General features: G+C 34.1%; 2 protein-coding genes across 11 annotated transcripts in view; one reads left to right on the top strand and one right to left on the bottom strand.

The window, feature by feature from the left end:
* The window catches only part of LOC137491262 (tripartite motif-containing protein 16-like), a 496,597-nt gene that overhangs the window by 325,644 nt on the left and 149,270 nt on the right, over positions 1 to 21,683 (bottom strand). The window lies entirely within an intron of this gene.
* LOC110439620 (uncharacterized) overlaps positions 1 to 21,683 on the top strand; it is a 47,857-nt gene that overhangs the window by 21,491 nt on the left and 4,683 nt on the right. For 4 of the 10 annotated variants that reach the window (XM_073948875.1, XM_073948873.1, XM_073948872.1 and 1 more), the window contains 4 exons: positions 7,424 to 7,519; positions 7,766 to 7,843; positions 8,332 to 8,479; positions 10,532 to 10,678. In XM_073948875.1, coding sequence (XP_073804976.1) covers positions 10,594 to 10,678 — 85 coding nt within the window. In that variant the 5' untranslated portion in view covers positions 7,424 to 7,519; positions 7,766 to 7,843; positions 8,332 to 8,479; positions 10,532 to 10,593. Of the gene's footprint in view, positions 1 to 1,492; positions 1,612 to 5,247; positions 7,520 to 7,765; positions 7,844 to 8,331; positions 8,480 to 10,067; positions 10,267 to 10,531; positions 10,679 to 21,584; positions 21,665 to 21,683 lie in introns of those variants that run through there. The other 6 variants (XM_073948877.1, XM_068220400.2, XM_073948878.1 and 3 more) reach the window with 4 other exon arrangements.

Below are 21,683 nucleotides of genomic sequence, written 5' to 3'. Positions count from 1 at the left end.
CAGGTAAAACAATTAACTTTGTGTTTCATGGCATGATGTTATTTTCCTATAGTTTATGTGTATGTGGTTTTAGTCACGGGATAGCATTAGAGCAGGGAATTCGGTATTGCGAGAAAAGTTCATAAAAATGGTCACTGTTAACACGGATTATAATCCGTTTTCATCTATATTAGGTGCTGACCACTGTTTTTCCACATAAAAAACTTTTAATACCATTTTGAATCCGGCACATACTTTATTAGGCATAACTAACATTTATGGTTGCGTTTGGAGGTTGTGCAAACTCTGGACAGTAGTCCTTCAGGATCGAGTGAGTCTGATGATTATAGCATGTTAATAAAGCCTGTTTAACCAGTTTCGTGCTTATTAAACCTATAAGTTCGATTTCATACAGGTCACTGAAGCATAGACCATAGGTCACGTGTTACTATTCTTAATGCTGTTGGACCAAACTAATCTACGACATAACTTTTCCCGCCCTACGCGTGCCTGACCACGTCAGTCAACCCTTTCGGTTATTAACCCTGCTTTACTATAGATAAATAAGTACACAAATATTTAATAAAAGTGTGTTAATGTAGTTGTGCCATGGTTATCATAGATTTACCTGTTTTTGCTAACAGAAACATATTTTAAGTATTTTAGGTAACGTGTGTATTTTTATTCAGTGCGCCAAAAATCATGGTTTTACGGTAAAAAGTCCTTAACTGGATAGCGCATACTTAACAAATAAATTAATAAATAATCTTACGATGTTGCAAGGCTGACGTTATTTAACGGAATAACGGTACTTACCAACAACGGACAAATGAACCTTAAGCTTAAAACCGAATAAACAACAACAAAAAAGTTAATATGTAAACAAACGGATAACTACGAATGAACAGGATTGTTATATGTACAAATTTTGTATTTACAGATAATTCTTGAGCTAAATATCAACCCATTATAAAAAAACAAACGTTGAGGGTGCAATGTCATCTGTTGACAAACAGCCGTTGATCATGTGACGTAATGGCCTCACGACGTGTCACTCAGACAGGGTTAATGGAAATGTCATTGTCTATAATTGTAAGAAATTAATTAATTAGTTAATTTTATATATATTTATTATTTTTATTTAACAATATTCATTATTTTATTTTTTACTATTAATAATTACTTTCTATCACACTGGCATAAGGTTTGTTCTGTTGTCATATGCTGTAAATTTATTTACTAATTGTTGTATTTTAGGGGCACAAATCTCTGATTGGAAAAATATTACTTGTTAATTGTATTGTAATTTTTTCAGGTGTTTTTGAAAGAGTTTTTTCACAAGTATAATATGTTTCCCCCATTCCCCCAATGTTGTGAAAATGCATGAAATGTACTAAATTCCTACATTAAATTAATGAGACAGATTTTTTATTGAGAGGTCATGTACTAGATACTTGATTTATTTTTCTATTTAATGTTTATTTACAATAAAATTCTTACCTGTCTTATGCAGAATTCTCTTCTGATGTTAGCTGTGGTCCCTTGATCCAGACACTCCTCAGCAACCAGTCTTTGTATGGAATCCACCGTGCTCTATAAAGATCTATTTGTCTCTTCTTCCACTTCCATCAGGTACTTTTTTTTTTTTGGCCAACAATGTTAATCTTATTTTTCAATATGTGATTTAATATCACATTATAACTCATTGCATAATGCCATATTCAATGTTCATTATAAGACTTAAACTGTGTGACAGTTTATGAACATTACTTGAACTAGAGCTGCAAAGTTATATAAAAAGATATTTATTTATTTATTTATGGTTTTGTTTTGTTTGTTTTATATGTAACATTTGGAATTCGTTAAAGTAAATATAAGCTAAGTTAGGATGAAAGATAACTGTAAAAAAACAAAAAACTTTGGTGCCTTTTTTGTTGAATCAAATGTAAAAACCCTGAACCAAAAATTTATATGGCTCCATTTTCTAGGTTAATATACTCATAGTTGATATCAGATATGACTAAAGTGCATGCATCCTTAAGCACAAGTACTCATGGTTAAAATGACAGGTAAACTTTGAAGAACTGGTTATACTTTTGGACTCAAGTGAAAGTAAAGAGATGGCCTCAAAAATGTACACAAGTAAAAAGTATCCAATAACCTATCTTTGCTTTACGCTGGTAAATAGATTGCACATCATATATACATTTATACAAAATAACTTTCATTAAATAAAAAAGAAATTATCTAAAAATGCCCATTCTCAGCAGAAAAGTAGCCAAGCAACAAAGCTCTGCAATATTTGCCAACAGCACTTCTTAAAATGTTGCTCCATCATCTTGGCACAAAAACGCACCAAACAGCTGTTCTTACACACTAATAATTCTGTCTTAAATGTAACGCTTAAATTTGTCAGAAACATTTTTTTTCTTTTGCTGAAATAAATGCTTAACATCTTTTTTTTTTTTTCTTTGCTTTAACCCTCCTTTTGACTTAAGGGTAAAAATGACACTAACACCATTTTAACAGCAAAAAAACTAAAATACCCTAAACAATTTTTTTTTCTGTAATCTATTTCTAAAATGACCTTAACATTAAAAAAAAGATTATTCATTTTCTGTTTTCATTAAGGTATACACATTTATGTAGAACGGTTGTACTTCGGGGTAATTTTGACCCATCAGCTATAAAACAATTTTCACACCACAAAACCTACTGACACACGAACACTCCCAACACACACAATAAGAATCTGCAGTAACACTTTATAACTGCACACTATGCAGTATGCACCATTATATGTACTATTTATGCTTTGTAAGTCCCTTATAAACAACAATTAAAAGCTCAGTTATATTCTTAGGAAAAAATAAACTACTTATTCATTTCTATTAATTTGAAGATACACAAATGAAGCTGTATCAAATGAAATTGCAATCTTAACTAAAATAAAATCATTGTACTGTTGAAACATCGCTAAATAACATTCACATGTTCTATCATAATATATTGTTAAATCATTATATTGTTGTTGTTTTCCCCATTTTTATGTTATATTTGGACACCCCTGATAATTAGTAAAGTTTAAACTTTAGTCATTTTATTTTTTAAATAAAATTGAAATGATTTATTGTTTATTTGATACAATGCCTTTAATTGTTATTTATAAGAGCACACATATAGAGCACACACACACACACATATGTATGTATATATATATATATATATATATATATATATATATATATATATATATATATATATATATATACATGCATACATACACCCACACACACACACAAGTTTATTAATTGTTTAATTATGCAGCTATACCAACTATTTTATATAACTGGTTTGTAAATAATGCAATACTTAATTTAGTAATAAAAAATTAATCATTAACATAGCATGAAAACAAAATCATTAAGCAGATTATACATGTGCTTATAAGTAAAAAAACAGCATTGTAGCTGTATTTATTAACTGATACTAACATCTAATGTAGAGTTGATGTTTATACAACAAATAATGAATTAACTATTTGCTAATGTTTAATAAATGATTCACTGAATTGTGTAGTTATTTTAAAGTGTTACCAAATCTCCTGTTTTAACTTTTATGAATACTGTCTTGCTAAAAACTGTCACACTTGCATAGGTACCTTTAGCATTAAAAATCCACTCTTTACTGTAATCAAAAAGGTGTTGCCCACCGAGTAAACACTGATGAAATACTACACACTGATGAGGGAAAACCTAGACATTTACAGTTTATGATGAAGATATTGTTGTTGTAAATGACTTGAATTTGAAGACTTGAATTTAATTTAACTGCATTAATTTAGAAGTTTAGTAAAGCAAACCCATTTTTGACCCGAAGGGCAAACAGTGGAGACTGAATTCTAGGCAACACAAGGCAAACAGCAGCAGATTTCAGCAGTTCTCGTGTTTGTTTTCTTAGATTTTTGTGGAAATTTTATTTTAAGGGGCTATGGCATTAATGTTTTTAATACATCTATTCAATACAAAAGGCAAACGGTAGCAAAACGGATAAACTACTTTTAAAATTCATTATATACATATAGGCAGTGCTGAAACTTGCAGAAATTTCCTCTGATTGGTCAACCAAATCTGAGCACCTGATATCCCCTCAAAACGATAGTCCTCTGAGTACCAGCACCCATACTTTTAATGATATATATATTAACAGTATTATCAGACATTTGTCATTAAAATAAGATCATAGTTTGCTGACAAAAAAATAAAAATAATATATGCCTATAGTTCACCAATCAAGCAAACCTGGTGCTGCTGGGAAATGGCTATGCTCAGCATCAGGTGCACCGCAACAAAAAGTTTGGTGGTGAACTATAGGCATATATTATTTTTATTTTTTGTCAGTGAACTATGATGATTTTAAAGACATGAACTATGATTTTAATGACAAATGTCTGATAATACTGTTAATTTACATTTTTTTATTACATTTATGCATACGCAATGAATGTAAGCCTGCTAACTGATCAAACAATAGAATATGTAAACTTAGTTTATATATATATATATATATATATATATATATATATATATATATATATATATATAATTAAATAATAATTAAAAGTCTGGGTGCTGGTACTCAGAGGACTATCGTTTTTAGGGGGCATCAGGAGCTCAGATTTGGTTGAGTCAAAGGAAATTGGCTGTTTCAGCACCGCCTATATGTGTATAATGAATTTAAGTAGTTTATCCGTTTTTCTACCCCCCCCCCCCCCCTCCCCCAAAATGGAAAATCCAGCCAAAAATACTTTTTTTTTGTTTTTTTATAAAAAAAAATTATATTTTTTTAATTATTATTATTATTTTTTTAAACTAGATTCTTTTCAAGACACTTCTATACAGCTTGAAGTGACTTTTAAAGGGTTAACTAGGCAGGTTAGGGTAATTAGGCAAGTTATTGTATAATAATGGTTTTTTCTGTAAATAATCAGAAGGTAATATTGCTTAAGGGGTCTAATAATTTTGACCTTAAAATGGCTGTTAAAAAACATTAAAAACTGTTTTTATTCTTGACGAAATAAAACAAATAAGACTTTTTGCAAAAGAAAAAATATTATCAGACATACTGTAAAAAATGATTGCTCTGTTAAACAAAATTTGGGAAATATTTTAAAAAGAAAAAAAATTCAAAGGGGGGTAATAATTATGACTTCAACTGTATATTGTATTACAGTCCAACTATAAAAGTTTTTGTGTCTCTTTTTATCAGGGTCCAGTGACTACTAGGGGGTCTCTGCAAACTTCCATTGACCACAAGATAAGGATTCACTCAAGGAAGGATTAAATGCCACCATCTCACCCCAACCCTTTGGTGCATCTGCATTGGAAATTATTGGTCAATTTTTGAGTGATGGCCTTTCCACCACCATACCTTTTAAAATAGTAACATATGAATAGTTAATTGTTTTAGGCTGCAGCCATTTATTTTAATTTCCAATAATACATTTTAAACTGAAATTGTATGAAATGCCATGTTATTTTATGTATTGTAAAAAAAAACAAGTTATTCAACACCATTTCAACTAATGTCAAGCAATTTTAGAATGTGACTGTTATGCATAATTACTGCATCCTCCTTACCACACAATTCTTATAACAATTGACATAACAACAGTGCAGTTAAGGTCTGACCATGTCAAAGTTGTATCAACTGCAGCTTTTATACATAAAGTAAATGGGGTTGTTTAAATTGAAACCTTTTTGGAATTATTTATTTTTTGAACTTGAACTGTGCATAGAAAATGCATCAAATAATCAAGCAGTTTGTGGTTTTCCCTGTCTGATGCTTGGACAGTTGTGTGGAACCAGTTTCTCTTCTATGTATTTGATGGTTGTGCTCTTATGTGATGTTAAGAAGAGAATGGAGCACAGTAATTCTAATAACTACATTTTACTAAAATCTATACTTTATAATTTTGTTAAGATTATAATAACAGAAACTGTATAATTAAAGTATAATTACTAAAATTGTTACATGTAAGATTATTGCTATTATATTTATTAATGAATTATATAGTTATATTCAGATGAGTAAATACAGTATGTTTATAAAACCAGAACATATACACACATTATTATTATTATTTATTCCCATAGATGTCAGTGGCTGTTTTTTTTCTCTCCAACATTCTTTAGAATATTATAGTTTTGTTCAACAGAAGAAAGAAACAGAACTTTAGAATTACTTGAGTTTGAGTAAATGATGAGGGAAATTTTCTTTTTTGGTCAATGATCTTATTGAGTTAAAATTAAGTCCCTTGAATTTGCATAAGACTCTATTGTAATTATTTGCCTTATGATCGCTTAACATGTTTTATTTTGTTATGGCATGGGAAAAGCCAAAATTCAGTCAGCAACGTATACAAACTGTTCTGCTTAATTTTAAATGTTTATGTTTCATTCATTGCGGTCAGCTTTTACAACAGTGATGCTAAATGAACAATTATCTGAACATAAAGTGTATCTTAAATAGAGGATTTTTCCTTTTAAAAGCTTTATTAAATAAGTGTTGAAAGTCATGTTCATCATTTAGAATTTTTTGGCACATCTCTACATACAATACAGACACCAAATACATCTGTACATGTTCATAAATTGTATGTGCTCACTGATCAGTGTTGTGGATCCTTTTATAAGAGCCTATTTTTTTCTCTTGTAAATAATAACACTTTAAAATGTCTTTTACCATGATAATTTAAATTATCTTTTCATTTGCAACAATGTATAAACTGCCATAAGTTAGTCTCAATTTCGTGAGGCAGTGTAAATTAAATTAACATTTGTAGAGTGCATTTCCTCCATAGGCTTTTCCTTAAATCAGTAATATTATCAAGGTTTATTTTTGGAATTGTCGGTTTTGGCTTGTTTATTTGAGGTTTAATCATTTTGAACAAAACATATAAAGGGTTAGGTATAATATACCAGTTCAATCCATGGCATGGGTCAAATCTAAATGACACACAGCCTTGGATCCCCCTCGATATAAACCGAACTGTTACTCAAATGATCAAGCTTGTATATTGGACTTAAAATAGCAGCAACCAAAAATGATGTATATACAGTATATTATGCTTTTAGCAAAATAACAGACAGTAAACGTCGACCAATAAAGCAGGTAAGATTACTGCTGTTATTTATTTTTTGCATACGTTTTGTTCAACCTATTGAAGGATCATATAATCTAAAAAATAAAAAGTGCATGATGTGGTCCAAAATGTGTTTGTGTGTGTGTTTGCATGTACGTGCTGTACGTTTTTTCTTATGAAAATTATATTATTTTTTCAAGTTTTCGATGAAATGAACAGTTTGTGATTTGCTATTGCGCCATCTACTGGAACAGCAGTTTCTTTTATTGATAAATTGCAGCTCATTTTTATACTTTACAGAATCATTGTAAAATCATTTGTGGGCCTGATCTGGCCAGCGAGCCGTACGTTTGACACCCCTGCACTAGACTAAACTCAACATTGGCATTAATGAAGGTAAAGAAAATGATTAATGTGGTCACTGTAGAGTTAGAGAAATGGTAGAACGGTATATTATTGTAGAAAATATATGCAAGAGAGGAGGAAATTAATTAAATATTTAAATAATATTGGACATGAAGAGAAACAGAATATACATTAGAGATAAAGGTTAATAACGATATATGATGTATATAGACAAGGTATATATACTGTATATATTAATGTATTCATTTTCCTTCTGATTATTCCCTTATTTATCAGGGGTCGCCACAGTGAAATGAACTGCCAACTATTCCAGTATCCAGTAATCCATGTTTTACACAGCGGATGCCCTTCCAGGTGAAACCTAGTACTGGGGAACACCCACACACACTCACACTTAGACCTTAAGGTTAAATTAAGTGAAGCTGAAGTCAAAACTATAATAAAGATTCAGACAGAGAGTATAAGCCAGGAACACTGGGATATAATTGACTCAGGAAGACATCTGTATACAATCCAATGGTGAATATGTGAAGGAAGAGAAATGGGGAATAATCGGAGGGAGGAAATGGTCATAACCGCCTCAGAATAGCACATACAGGACTAAACAAGATACTGAGTTTATAGTGAAGCACCCACATGACTTATACTCACAATGTAATCAGTGTGAAACATGTGCATGTAATAACAGAATGTCAAGATTATCAATACAAAAGAAAAATATTAAGAAAAGTATTTGTCAACATATGGAGGCTACAATAATTCCCCTTTATTTATTTAAGCAGCAATGTTTTCCCTTGGTTTTATAGTGTGGTTTGTTTTTCTCGTGTTTCTCTCCATGTCAGACTCCTGTTTCGCACTCCAGTCCAGCAGGTGGCGGTAAAGCGCATTTAAGTTTGACAACCGCCAAAATACTGAAGAAGTTGACAAACCGAAAGCGTCAAAGAGCTCACATCGTGTTCCTGCTGCACAAGAGCGTCTGTACTTCTGCATGTGAGTTTAACACTTCTACATTAGGCTGATTTGTGGAGATGATGAAGGGTTTATATGTGTAAGCGTGTTTATAAGCGTGATTTATAGCACTGTCTGCTCCTGAAGCTCAAAGGAACACCGATTAAACACGTCCAAACACGGTCATTTGAACAATATAATGGGTTATTTTCTATCTCTTAAAAGTGTTTGTGCTCTTCTGTATCAGGTTGACTCGAAAATTTCACATCATTTAGCACAAAATAAACTTTAAACAGTCAGGAAATCGAAAGTGAAAGCAGAGCTTCCGTTAACCGGAAGAGTGCGGATGATCCTTAAACTGCAATTGTCCCCATCATTTCTTCCTCAAGCAAATGTGTAAATATTAGATCTGTTCAACATTAATGTTAATTGTATTGGCATATTTATCTGACGTTTTCCCAGCTTGCAGTAGTCGATCAAAAAGCTGTTTAGTTTCTTATGACTGAATGTACACTAGCAGTGGAATTTACTGCGATGTGAAGGGGCGCCCCCTGAAATCTTGCCTAGGGCGCCAAATGGTTGGGTTACCTGCTGGTAACGTTTCAATACTAACCAGGGGCGTTGCGGGGCTTAAGCCCCTGATGTATTGTCAAAAGCCCCTGATCTTTTGGAATATGTTGCACTTAAATAAAAATAGGTTGTATAACATTTATTTTGTTATCAAAGTTCTAACAACACGTGTGTATCACGCGTATTCTACCTAAAGCAGCGTTTGTGTCGGGTATTTAAAAAGTAATCTATTCAGCAGTACCTGTTTCTACCAGCAGGTGGGAGTGGCTCTGTTGTTACATGGTTTAAAAATATTCCGCCACTGCACATCATTCATTATTTTGAGCAGCTGAAGCTGATGAGGTTATAATACAACTGTTTCGCAAAACTGAATAGTTCTAGCTAAGTTACAGATGAAGCTTAATATTTGTTTTTACAGCAAAAAATTTGTGTAATTTTGGTGAAATAACATAAATTTAGGTAATCAATAAAATGTTCTGCACATTAATGTAAATACATGCAAATTAGTCAGAAAAATGTAAATTGTACTTATATATATATATATATATATATATATATATATATATATATATATATAAATATATATATATATATATATATATATATATATATATATATATATATATATATAGATTAATTGTAAAAAGTGCAGGAGCTTGACCAACATTCATTTCTTACAGTCTAATGTCTAAATAATACAACAACTATGTGGTTAAATTAAAAAGTCTTAAACTTTATTTATTTGTTTTATTTTGATGTCTCAAAGGCACTTAGTGATAATGACCTCTAAAGACGTTTTTTTTTAAGTTGTTTTAAAATGTTTAGATTAAATGTTTTGATCAACTTCCAATACTGAACATCTGTGATTGTGTGTGCGTGTGTGTGTGTGAGAGAGAGAAAGAGAGAGAGAGAGAGAGAGAGAGAGAGAGAGAGCAAGTGTCAAGTAGAAAACTAGGGAGAGAAATGTTTGAACAAGTCATGACTGCAACAGTAAGTGGCAAAAAACTAAAAACAAAAGACTTTTATTTTGGCGTGGCGTGTGACGTCATTAGGCTGCGCTGCTCTTGCGCTTGATTCAGCTGGAGAAAGGTTTGTTTTTAAAACCTTTACATAAATATAAAGCGATTGAATAAAGTTTCAGGGTTTTCATCCGATGTTATATTATGAACCTGCTGTTGGCATTATTTTGACTCTTTTTACAACGAAGTACAATTTACTCACAGTAATTAGGGCTATTGTTTGAATAAAGCAACAGAAATGTGAGTAATAAGTGTTTTAATTAAGGTTTAATTTATTAAAAGCATAATGTCATTCCATTCTAAGGACAAATCACTATATATAAGAAATGGAGTACTAGTTTTAATCAGCTCATTGTGTCTTGCTCAGACTTACCTGATTTATTTTTGTTAATGACTCTCATATGAAACTGTTAAAGCAAGTAATGAAGAGAAGTTATTTTGATTCTGTTCATTGTTTTATTTATTTTAATCAGGACGTTTTTAATGTTTTTATTTTTTTAAACAGGATAAAGTGTCCAAACGCAGAGAAAAACTGCTGAAGTGACTGATCTCCACACTGTTATAAAGATGGCATTTATTAAAGAGGAGAGTGAAGATGTGAAGATTGAAGAAACATTCACAGTCAAACAGGAAGATCTGCAGGAACAAACAGGTTGGTTTTAATTCTCCAAGACCAACTCAGTCATTTGATCCTCATTCAGATATATTTTAATAAGAAGAATACTAAATTAATCCATCTTGCAGCCCTGAGTGTGCTGCCTAGTTCTCCTAAATGCACATAAGCACTCATTTAAAGACAGAATGAGTTTCATCACTTGTTCTTATTTATGTCATACTTGTTATGTATTATTCGTCTCCTATTTTCACTACCTTCTTAAGGTTATTGCTTTTCTTGTTCTCTTTGTTTGTTAAGTGTCCTTGAGCACTGGCGCTATATAAAATAAATAAAAACAAAAAATTAAAAAGGTTTAATTGAGCTGACAATATTTGACCTACAGTATTCTCATAGAAGATATCTGCTATTACAGTGATTGTGTTGGCTTAGTACTTTCCATTTGCAAATGTCACATTGATCACAATTCCCTTTTTTTATCAACTTCTTTATGGGTTTAAACTTGTTTTTGTAGTTGTTACTAGTTCTCACAGATATTATCTTAGTTTGACCTACATTATTATAATAACTAATTACCTGGGCTATTGTGTTTAAACAGGGTTTCCGCTGGGTATTAAAATGTCTTAAATTCCAAAATAAAAAATTTAGGCCTTAAAAAAAACTTATATTTACTAAAATATTGTGCTGTATGTCTTAAATCTTTTTAAACAAGTCTTGATTTTCCTGTGTTCATGTTTTGTTACCCAATCTGGCCAAAACCCATACAATCACCAACAAGACATTTTAACTCTGTTTATCATAATGATAAGGACTGCTGAGGATATCGACCTGGACAAATTGTTGTGCATAGATTTAGTTTAATATAGTTTTTAAAACTTTTGAAACATTTGTTATTTGTTTTTTTTTATTTTAAAGAAAGTTTATTTTGGGGAAAAAAAGTGTGTGGATCCAAGTAGAGCTCTCTTCTTTTTACACAATATTTAAGATCTTTTGCTAAGAAATATCTAAAATATTTTAATGTTATTATTATTATTAATGTTATTATTTATTATTGTATTATTAAATATTTTATATTAAAATATTTTTTGTTTGGACATATAAAAATCTTTTTCATCTGGGCCAGTTGAAAAATTCCTTAGTCTAAAATTTCATTCATAATGGTCTTAAAAAGTCTTACATTTAACTTGGTGACACCTGTAGAAACCCTGATTTAAAGTATGTCAAAAAACGTGGAGGCCCTAATTTTAAATATGCTGAATGAAATGGACACCAAAATAATAAATTATTATAAAACATTGTACAGTTTTCTAAACTATATGATGTTGTGGGACGATGTGAGACAAAACTAATTAAAGTGAAACAGTAACGTTTAGCATTGCACTGACTACAACTGGCCAACAAACTAGTCTAAAAAATACTTTTGCTGCTTAGGAAATGGATTACAGCATGCTGATGATATGCAAACATTTGAGTGTAAAGTTCATCAGTATTGACCATATTCTTCACGTACCAGCAGGTGTCGCCATTGGAATCTTTTTGCTTTTTAAAGAATACATTTTTAGATCCTAAAAACAGCGTTAATATAATAAGCCAAGACTGACATGCAATGTGTTGAACACCTGCAATGTTTTTTCAGCAATTCATAAAAATACTGCATATGAACTGTCTATTGATTTATACAAATAAAAACCATTTATTAATAATAATATAACAATTAATTAATCATTTATTTATAATATAATACACCTTTACTAATTGTGCTTGTGCATTTTTTTGTTTATTTGTTAATGTTATCTCACAGATGAAAAGAGAACAGAATATTTGTACTCAAGTTATAATACACTGCTAAAATAATACAAGTTTTAGTAAATGATACTAATATTTTACAAATTACTCTAAAAAACTACTCTGAGTACTAGTTAATTACTTTTGAAAAAAAAAATTTTTTTCATTATGGCCCTTTTTTAATTATACAATTATTTAAATTGTTTAATTGTTTAAATCACAAGGCTACATATAGGTATTTGCATTAACAAAGTATGGTCTATTTTTTTCTGTACATGACAATGAATCATTTTCAATAGCACTGGCAAAACTACCACATACTTTTAAGGCCATAGAGACACTTTTTGTCCATTTTTAAACAATACTTTCAGGCTTTTAAATGTTTAAAGTATATGATGAAAATATTTAAACTTGGGTTTTTATTTACATATTTTACACTGTTTTTCTTAATTGCTTGTTGTCTATACAATATTTTATTTTACGCTTGATCCTAAACTGAAATAATTTTACAAAAAAGACAAGAACACTGTCGGTAATAAAATAAGAAAAACAAATTACTTGGTTTCTGACAACACTACATTTCTCAAAGCAGTGCTTTAATATTGTTTATTTTGGTAAATGTAACAGATTGCTTTGACCTGTAATGCCTGTACAAATTGTTGATGCTTTAAGACAGATCAGAACACCCCTATTATGTATAAATCACATAAATACCTCATCCAGAAACATTTCTAGCATAATTCTTTTGCCGTAAAGAAATAAAAAGTTTCACCTTTGCTAAAAGTTATGGTAGGCTAAGTTTCACATCACAGTACAGCCAAGTAAGTGCGTTAGCATTGTCACCGGTCATGCATCAATCTAATTCTAAATACTTGAAAGTTTTTGAGTAAGTTTAGTCAAGGAGCAAAGATAAATAATTTCTACTTCTGAGAGATCACAATTGTATATAGTCTGAGCACACACACGCGATGATGAGATCATGAGAGGACTTGCAGTTCATTTGAAAAAGCCTATTTAAGGGCTCGGATATCCAGTTTTGGCGATTAACTACATGACTGCACTCTCGTGTTAAAATAAAGCACTTGCGACATTTGCAGAAATGAATAATTGCGCATTACCTGCAGCTCGCGCCGACACTCTTAGAGCCTACTCACACTATGCTATCCAAACCGTGCCCAGGCCTGTTTGCCTGATCGTTTGAGAAGTGTGAGTGTGCTGAATCGGGCTCAGGCACAGTTCACTTGGGCTTTGGCGTGGTACGCTTGTGTGTGAGTGCAAAACGCGCCTAAGCCAGAAACTGAAAGCAAGACGTTTCTTTTAAGAGACTATTTCATATGTATTAATTAATCATTCTTACCGTTCAATGAATGCAAACTGTTGTAGTTTATTAAAGACGCAAACTCCTCAATGCACCACAGCTGTGCCTTTTGCAAACCTCCTAATTCCTGCAGCACGAGGACTTTATGACTGTTTATGAGCGTCAAAATTGGCGGATCTGTTCTGCAAAATATTTGATTGTGTAACACTGCATCCCAAACGACTAAAACAACATAACTAGAGAAGTCTCCACTGTGCTGAGCGAGAGCACTTCTCTACTGAACAGTGCATCATCGATATTGTAAGCGTGCCCTGGCCTGAATGGAGGACAAGCGTGCTTTGGCCTAGTTCAAAGCAACTGTACATAGTGTGAGTATGCTCTCAGATTGTATTAAACTAGGCTTCAGAAGAGTGATAGGTTAGAGGCGAGTAAAATCCGTCGGAGAGAATGAAAAATGGCAGGATGTCCGCGGCTTAATTACTCTTGTGAATAACATAGACATCTCTATAGTAAAAACACCCAAAAAGCATTATTTCAATAATGCATTTGTTTTTAAGTTGTTGTTTTCTGTCACTGGAACACAGAAAGGCCTTTGTCCCGCCCTTACGTTCAACGCAAAACTAGACAAGGTCGACTGAGATTGGTCACTTTTCATGTCAGTCAAATCATCGCTTCGAAATCCTGGTATATTTTATATTGGTATATTGAGAACCACTGCTGAAGGAGATAATCTATACCCACACAGCATCGAAGGCCTGCACCTTCCCACAACAGCATCTCAGTAACAACTCCAACTCCACAATTACAGCAAAACCAAGTCATCCTCCTACCCATGAGTTCATACCACAACAGCTAATTTTATCAAGCACCCTTGGAGCTTGGTCTGGAAAAGCCATAATCGACACTGGAGCCAGCTATACCCTACTTTACGAACATTTGAGGTCAGCACTTGCTTCCCTTGATGTTCTTCATCAATGGCCCCATGGTCTCCTCTACTTTGCTAATAGTGAGACCGCCATACCTTTAGGACGGGCAAAAACAAATGTCATTCTTTACAATATGTTTTTTTCCTATTCCATTTGCTATCCTCCCTTCCACAGCTCTCACTTATTTATTTATTTCAGAAAAAAACATACCTGCACCAGAAGAAAAAAAGTGCACAGAAAAAACTCAAGCCAAGCTCTTTCGTTGTTTACCTCAATTCTCCCACCACAAAGTCTATTCTAGTTACCAGATAATAAAGATGACAAGACAATAATAAAAGCAATAGTTGATCAAACTTACCTGCATCCAGAAGAAAAGTGCCAGTTACATCATCTACTTCTGCAGAATCCACAAGTACGTACCTCCCAGCTTGGAAGAACAACTGTTCTACAGCACTGCTTGTATACTGACTACCCTGTGCTGATCAGACAACATCCATACCGTTTAAAACCAGAGAAGCAAGAGATTGTTAAAGAGCAAGTCAAAGAAATGCTAATGAATGGCCTCACAGAACCTACACACTTAGCGTGGGCCTCACGCATTAGCTGCATTTCCCCTATCACGCCTAAAGCGAGCGAGCCAAGGCCAGTGACTTTTCCACTGTCACTTCCGGGGCTTAATCGGGCTAAAGCGGGGCTTTCTTGGGGCCAGCGGCCAGCCTTTTTCGGTCCGCCAAATACCTTGGGCCAAGGAGAGCCAGCTGGGGCTTCGGGGCGGAGTGAAAGGAGAGGCGGGCAGTTTTCTGATCGCACATGAGTACATGCACCAAACAAATAAAGAAATAAGGGAAAGAAAACATCTGGCCTTATAGTCTGGGGTCTTTTTGCGTATGATCACCCTTATGTTTCCCTTTTAAATGTAAGGCTGCTGCATAAAATAATAAAGTATATTAGCATTTTATTTTATAGTGAGGCTTTTTGCTGCGTCCTCCTTTGTTTCAATAAAGCATAATAATCTTTACACCATATTATTGACACAGCAAACAGTAAAGGTTTTCCAGAGTTTTTGTCAAGTTTAAAATGTTTGTTTGTGCGCGTTTAGATGCCTGTATGTGTGTGTGAGACCGGGCAAGAGCGCTCCTTCACAGCTCTGTTATGCCGCGAGTGGCTTTTTTCTTTATTTATTTTGGAGATAATACACAATATAAATACAACAGAAAGACATAAAACTTAACAAATTATGTAAAGTATTTGGATGCGATGATATTAATCAAATAACGCAAACAGAGCATTATTTCGGTGAGTGAAAGCAGAATCTAGCCTACACCTTTTTTTTCTGTCACTCAGTCCTGCGCAGCGCTCGCTGCTTTAAGCGCATCGAGGGAAAGTCCAAACACAAAATGTGTTCTATATCCTCAAACAACTGTTTATGTTTTTTATATGACGTGGTTAAATTTATAAATGAAACTTTAAATGAAGAGCTTTAGTGAATAGCTGCTGAACGCAACAAATATGGCTATATTTTAATAGGCTACTCGCTCTTGTGCTGTAAAACACTTAACACGACGTCTATCAAAACGAGGATGTTATAAAATACATGCCATATCGAGTTATAAAGGATAATTTCTGTGGCTTTATATTATGGATGTGTGCGCTCTCTGTGTTGGTTCCCTCTGTTAGTGGCGAGAGCACTCGATGCACAATGCCAACAGTCGGTCGGCGAGTAAACAAATGTAATGAATGGAAATACACAGGTCTGTGCGTATAGACATTTCATGTACTGCTGTACAGTAACGTGTCATTTGTTTGTTTCGGTTGTCTTCATTTTAATGGTTTCGTTTTGTGATGATTCTATGGTGTGCTTTATCTGCCTGTCCTGATTCCCGCTGAAGTGGGCGGGTTGTGTGACGTTTGATTCGCGGACGTTCTGTGGGCGGTGTTTGCGTGACGCGCTGTGAGCTACTAGCCCGACAGTGGAAACGCGACATGATTTCGGCCTCATTTCTAAACCTCCCAGGCTATTGGCGCGGCCCGATTAAAGCCCTGGCTCGCACTGGCCGATAGTGGAAATGCGGCTAATGTCCTTGTCCCCAAAAAAGATAGTAGTATGAGGTTCTGTGTGGACTATCGTAAAGTGAACTCTATCACAGAAAGAGATGGAATCCCTCTCTGGTGCTGTCATCTTCTCCACGATTGATCTCAACAGTGGGTACTGGCAGGTAACTATGAAGCCTGGAAGTGAATCCAAGACTGCGTTCATTGCTCTTGGGCCTATACCACTTTAAAGTTATGCTCTTTGGACTTTAAAATGACCCAGCAACATTCCAGCAATTAATGGAGTCTGTCCTAGGAGAGTTGCGGGGAAAAATGTGTTATATGTATATTGATGACATCATCATATACTCGCCCTCAGTCACCCAACACTTTAAAGATCTTCAAAGTGTCATCACCTGGTTACACAAAGCTGGTCTGATCATTAACCTGAAGAAAAGTAAATTCTGCCAACATAAATTATCATTTCTGGGACATGTGGTGAACACCCAGGTCATTCCTTCTGATTCCATTAAAGTAGAAGCGATAAAATCCTACCCGGTTTCAAAAAACATCAAAGACGTTAAAAGATTCCTTGGATTGGCAGGGTGGTACCATATGTTTGTGCCAAACTTTCCTCAAATTGCAGAGCCTATGAACTTATTGAAGAAAAAAGGGCAAATTTTTCAATGGACACCTCAATGTCAATAAGCATTGAAGAAATTAAAGACTTATCTCACCTCGCCTCCCATCCTTTGACATCCTGATCTCCGACTCCCCTTTGTGGTTTCCACCGATGCCAGTGATTCAGGAGTAGGTGCAGTGTTGACACAACACAAGGCGCAAGGACAGGAGGAATTTATTGTCTATGGAAGTCGAACACTGACCAAACTGGAGGTTAATTACTCAGCTACAGGGAAGGAATGTTTAGCCATACTATAGGCCAGGGGATTTCAAACTGTGGGGCGCCAGCGCCTGTTAAGGGGGAGCGAGAAACTGAGGTGTGCACTCGAGTAAATATGATGTTTTTTTATGTTCACAAGAGTCAATCTGATTAGTCCCGCAGCTAACTAACAAGCACGAGGCACCTTTTGTAGTTAATGCGATCGCGTAAAACATATACAAAAAATGGACCTGTGGCTTTTCAAAATGAATGACGGTGAAGATAACACCGGTAAATCGTCTGACAAAAAAGATGACGAGTGCCCTTCTGAAACATTAAAGCAAACAGATGACCAACCCTCCGCGTCAACGGGGATCTCCACACCGAGAGGATTAACGTTCACTGCAAAAACCAAGGCCTGTGTGCATCAAAGCAACGGAAGTATGATAAACAGTACATACAATACGATTAATAACGAACCATGTCCACAATGTGTTGTGTGTTCAGAGGTCCTTGCAAATGACTGTTTAAAACCTGTGAAACTGGTGCGTCACTTTCAGATGAAACATCCAATGTCAAAAGATTTGTCAACTTTTTTCGATGTAAAGAATTAGCATTAAGAGGACAAAAACAAACGATGACCAGTCAACACAAGGAGGTTAGATGGCTCTCCACAGGCAAAATCCTGCAGCGTATTTTTTCATTGCATGACGAACTGAGGATTTTTCTAATTGATTGTGGATCTTCCTTTAGGAGTCGTTTTACTGACACTAAGTGGCTCACAGATTGTACATACCTGTCTGACATATTTGATAGGCTTAATTCGCTTAATTTGTCCCTTCAAGGCCTGTGTTCAAACCTACTAACAATGTCTGATGAAATTGTGGGCTTTGTGAAGAAACTGGAGCGATGGAGAGGGCAGGTGGATGCAAGAAAATCTAGAAATGTTCCTGACCTTGGATGAATTTATCAAAGAAAATGTGTTTAACTGGGATACTACTAAAACGGAAATCACTCTCCATCTGCCATCTCTGTCTGCACATTTCAATAGGTATTTTTCTGAGCAGCATAATTGGAACCAAGTTTACGAAGCGCTGGATGCCCTTCTGCACCTTTCAAGTGACCGTACTTTGAAGACACTGTTCGACTCAACCACACTCAGAATTCTGGCTGGCAGTGGATACAGAATATGCTGAACTTTCGGAACTTGAAATTTATGTACTCTTGCCTTTTGCTTCAACTTGGCTCTGCGAAGCAGCATTTTCTGTGTGTACGTACATCAAAAACAGACTCATTTATCACACTGAATCAGGTAAGCTACATGTTTATGATTCAGTGTAATTATTATATGCACTTTAAACGCAGCAAATAATATGGGAGTGATGTTTGCACATGCCTTATAATTTTGGCTCGTTGGACGAAAAAGGGAGGGGGCGCGAGTGAAATTGGACAAACTTGGGGGGGCGTGTGTCCTAAAAGTTTGAAAACCCCTGCTAGAGGCTATCGAAAAGTGGAGACATTTCCTGGAGGCAAAACTCTTCATTATTGTCACTGATCATTCCACTCTTCAGTGGGTCATGAACTCCACGAAGACCACCTCACGTTTAATCCGCTGGCCCCTTTGTCTTCAAAAATTTGACTTTGTGGTTGAGTACAATAAGGGAACACTGAATGAAGCACCAGGTGCTTTTATCTTGCATTCATCCCTTACCTGGTTGTCGTGTATTCAGCTATAAAAGAACTAGTATTTCCCATCTCCATTGCAGAAATCTGGGAAGAGCAACACAAAGAACCAGATATAATCAAGATATTGCAGAACCTAGCAGATAAAGATTCTACTATGCATGAGCAGTTTGGGGTATTTTATGACAAGTTATATTATTGTTTCCTGTTGAAAGATAAACTCAAACACTACAGAATATATATATTAGGGATGTGCGGAGCAGCCGGTATTTGTATTTGTTGAGGGGGAAAAGTATTTGTATTTGTATTCGAGTAAAATTCAAAATGGCGCAAAAATAAATATTTTTTCTATTACACTTCTAATTTACGTTATAGTGAAAGTATTGTTTAATTATACCAATTATATAAATTATAGATATGCAATATTGGTTGTTGTTTTTGAACATGTGATAAGAAATGTCATTGAAAAGAAAATAACATAGAAGCCATTATCTCATCCATGGTTAAACCAACAACTAATAAAATACCATTGTGAATATTATGAACCCCACCACCACCGTTCTTATTGAAGGACACTGAATAGACAGAATAAAAACAAACAATACTTCAAAAAACTGTTCTTCTTCTGAAAGAACTTCTTTCCAATGGACAGAATTCCAAAAACTAATATTAACTAAATAAATCTAAATAAAACCCTGCCCGGGAGATCTGGCAGAACAAAAGTATTCTATATAATACTAAAAGATACAGCCCTGGTATTATCATCTGCCAGCCACAAAAAAAGACACAAAGTTTGTTTGTTTGTTTTTTTTTTATGTTTGAAACTGACTTGCTGGGGCAGAATGTGGCTGTGTTTATGCTTTTAGGATGCTTTTAGTGCATGTGATAATACATTACATAGAAGGTTGCGCGGTGCTCTGTTCAGTGAGAAGCGCTCTCTATGGCAAGCCTTTTTAGCATTTAAATCTTTGTTCTGACTCCATTAATATATTAGAGATATCTCTAATTATATTTTGACTAGTCATAATTATAATTCCACTACTCAGAATGACAATTAGAGATATCTGCAATTACAATTGTACTAGTACGAAATCAGATGACTTTTGACTAGTAACAATTGTAATTGATATCTCTGAGTTTTTACTAGTCATAATACATTTAGAGATATCTTTAATTCATCATATTTAGAGATATTTACAAATATATTTGAAGATATCTCTAATTAATTTACTAAAAGTCTAATTACAGTTGTAGATATCTTGAATTGGATTTTTGACTAGTCAAAATTCATTTGGAGATATATCTAATTACAATTGTGACTAGTCAAAACTTATTTAGAGATATCTGCAAATATTTTTCAATGGAAGTCAATGGAGGAATATGACTAGTCTATCATAATATATTTGCAGATATTTCCAATCTGACTAGTCGAATTATAATTATGACAAGTCAAAATATAATTAGAGATATCTCTAAATATATTTATGGATAGTCTGAACAAGGTTTAAATGCTAAAACGGCTTGCTATACGCTCTCACCCAGTAGCACAGTGGAGATTTTTCTAGTTATATCCTTTCAGTCGTTTGTTATGCAGTGACATGCAGTCAAATATTTCGCCAAATAGTCCTTAGGGATGCGGTGACACGCAGTCAGATATTTCGCCGAACAGATCCGCCACTTTTGGCACTCATAAACAATCATAAAGCTCTCGTGCTGCAGGAATGAGGAGGTCTGCTGAAGGCGCGCAGCTGACGTGCAGTGAGGGGTTTGCGTCTTTAATAAACTACGGCAGTTTGCGATCACTGAACAGTAAGAATGATTAATAAATCCATATGAAACAACCCCTTAAAAGTCACGTCTCGCTTTCAGTTTCAGGCTTTGGCGCGTTTTGCCTCTCTCTCTCTCTCTCTCTCTCTCCCTCTCTCTCTCACTCTCTCTCTCTCTCTCTCTCTCTTTTACTCACTCACTCACGCGGGCATGCACTGTGGTCTCATGAGAAAACGCAGCTTTTTGATAGTGTTTTTCTTGCTCCCGAATACAAATAATTTTTCAAGTATTTGTTCGAATCAAGTATTCGTAAAAACATGCTATACGTGCCTTTCCGAATACCGTATTCGGGTTCGGCTCCACCCTTAATATATATATATATATATATATATATATATATATATATATATATATATATATATATATGTATATATATATATATATATATATATATATATATATATATATATATATATATATATATATATACATGCCACCCTTATCCCAAATCTCCTCCAACACTACCACGCACATCCATTAAGTGGACACTTGGGTATTTACAAAACTTGCCAAAGAATACATCTAATTGCTTTCTGCCCTGCAATGTGGACATCTGTAAAAACGTACGTGAAAAGGTGTGTGATGTCTTTTCAC

This window comes from Danio rerio, chromosome 4, assembly GCF_049306965.1.
Source record: "Danio rerio strain Tuebingen ecotype United States chromosome 4, GRCz12tu, whole genome shotgun sequence".
Lineage (NCBI taxonomy): Eukaryota > Metazoa > Chordata > Actinopteri > Cypriniformes > Danionidae > Danio > Danio rerio.
Note: the sequence above shows the minus strand (reverse complement) of the source record. Positions and strands in the feature narration are given on the sequence as shown.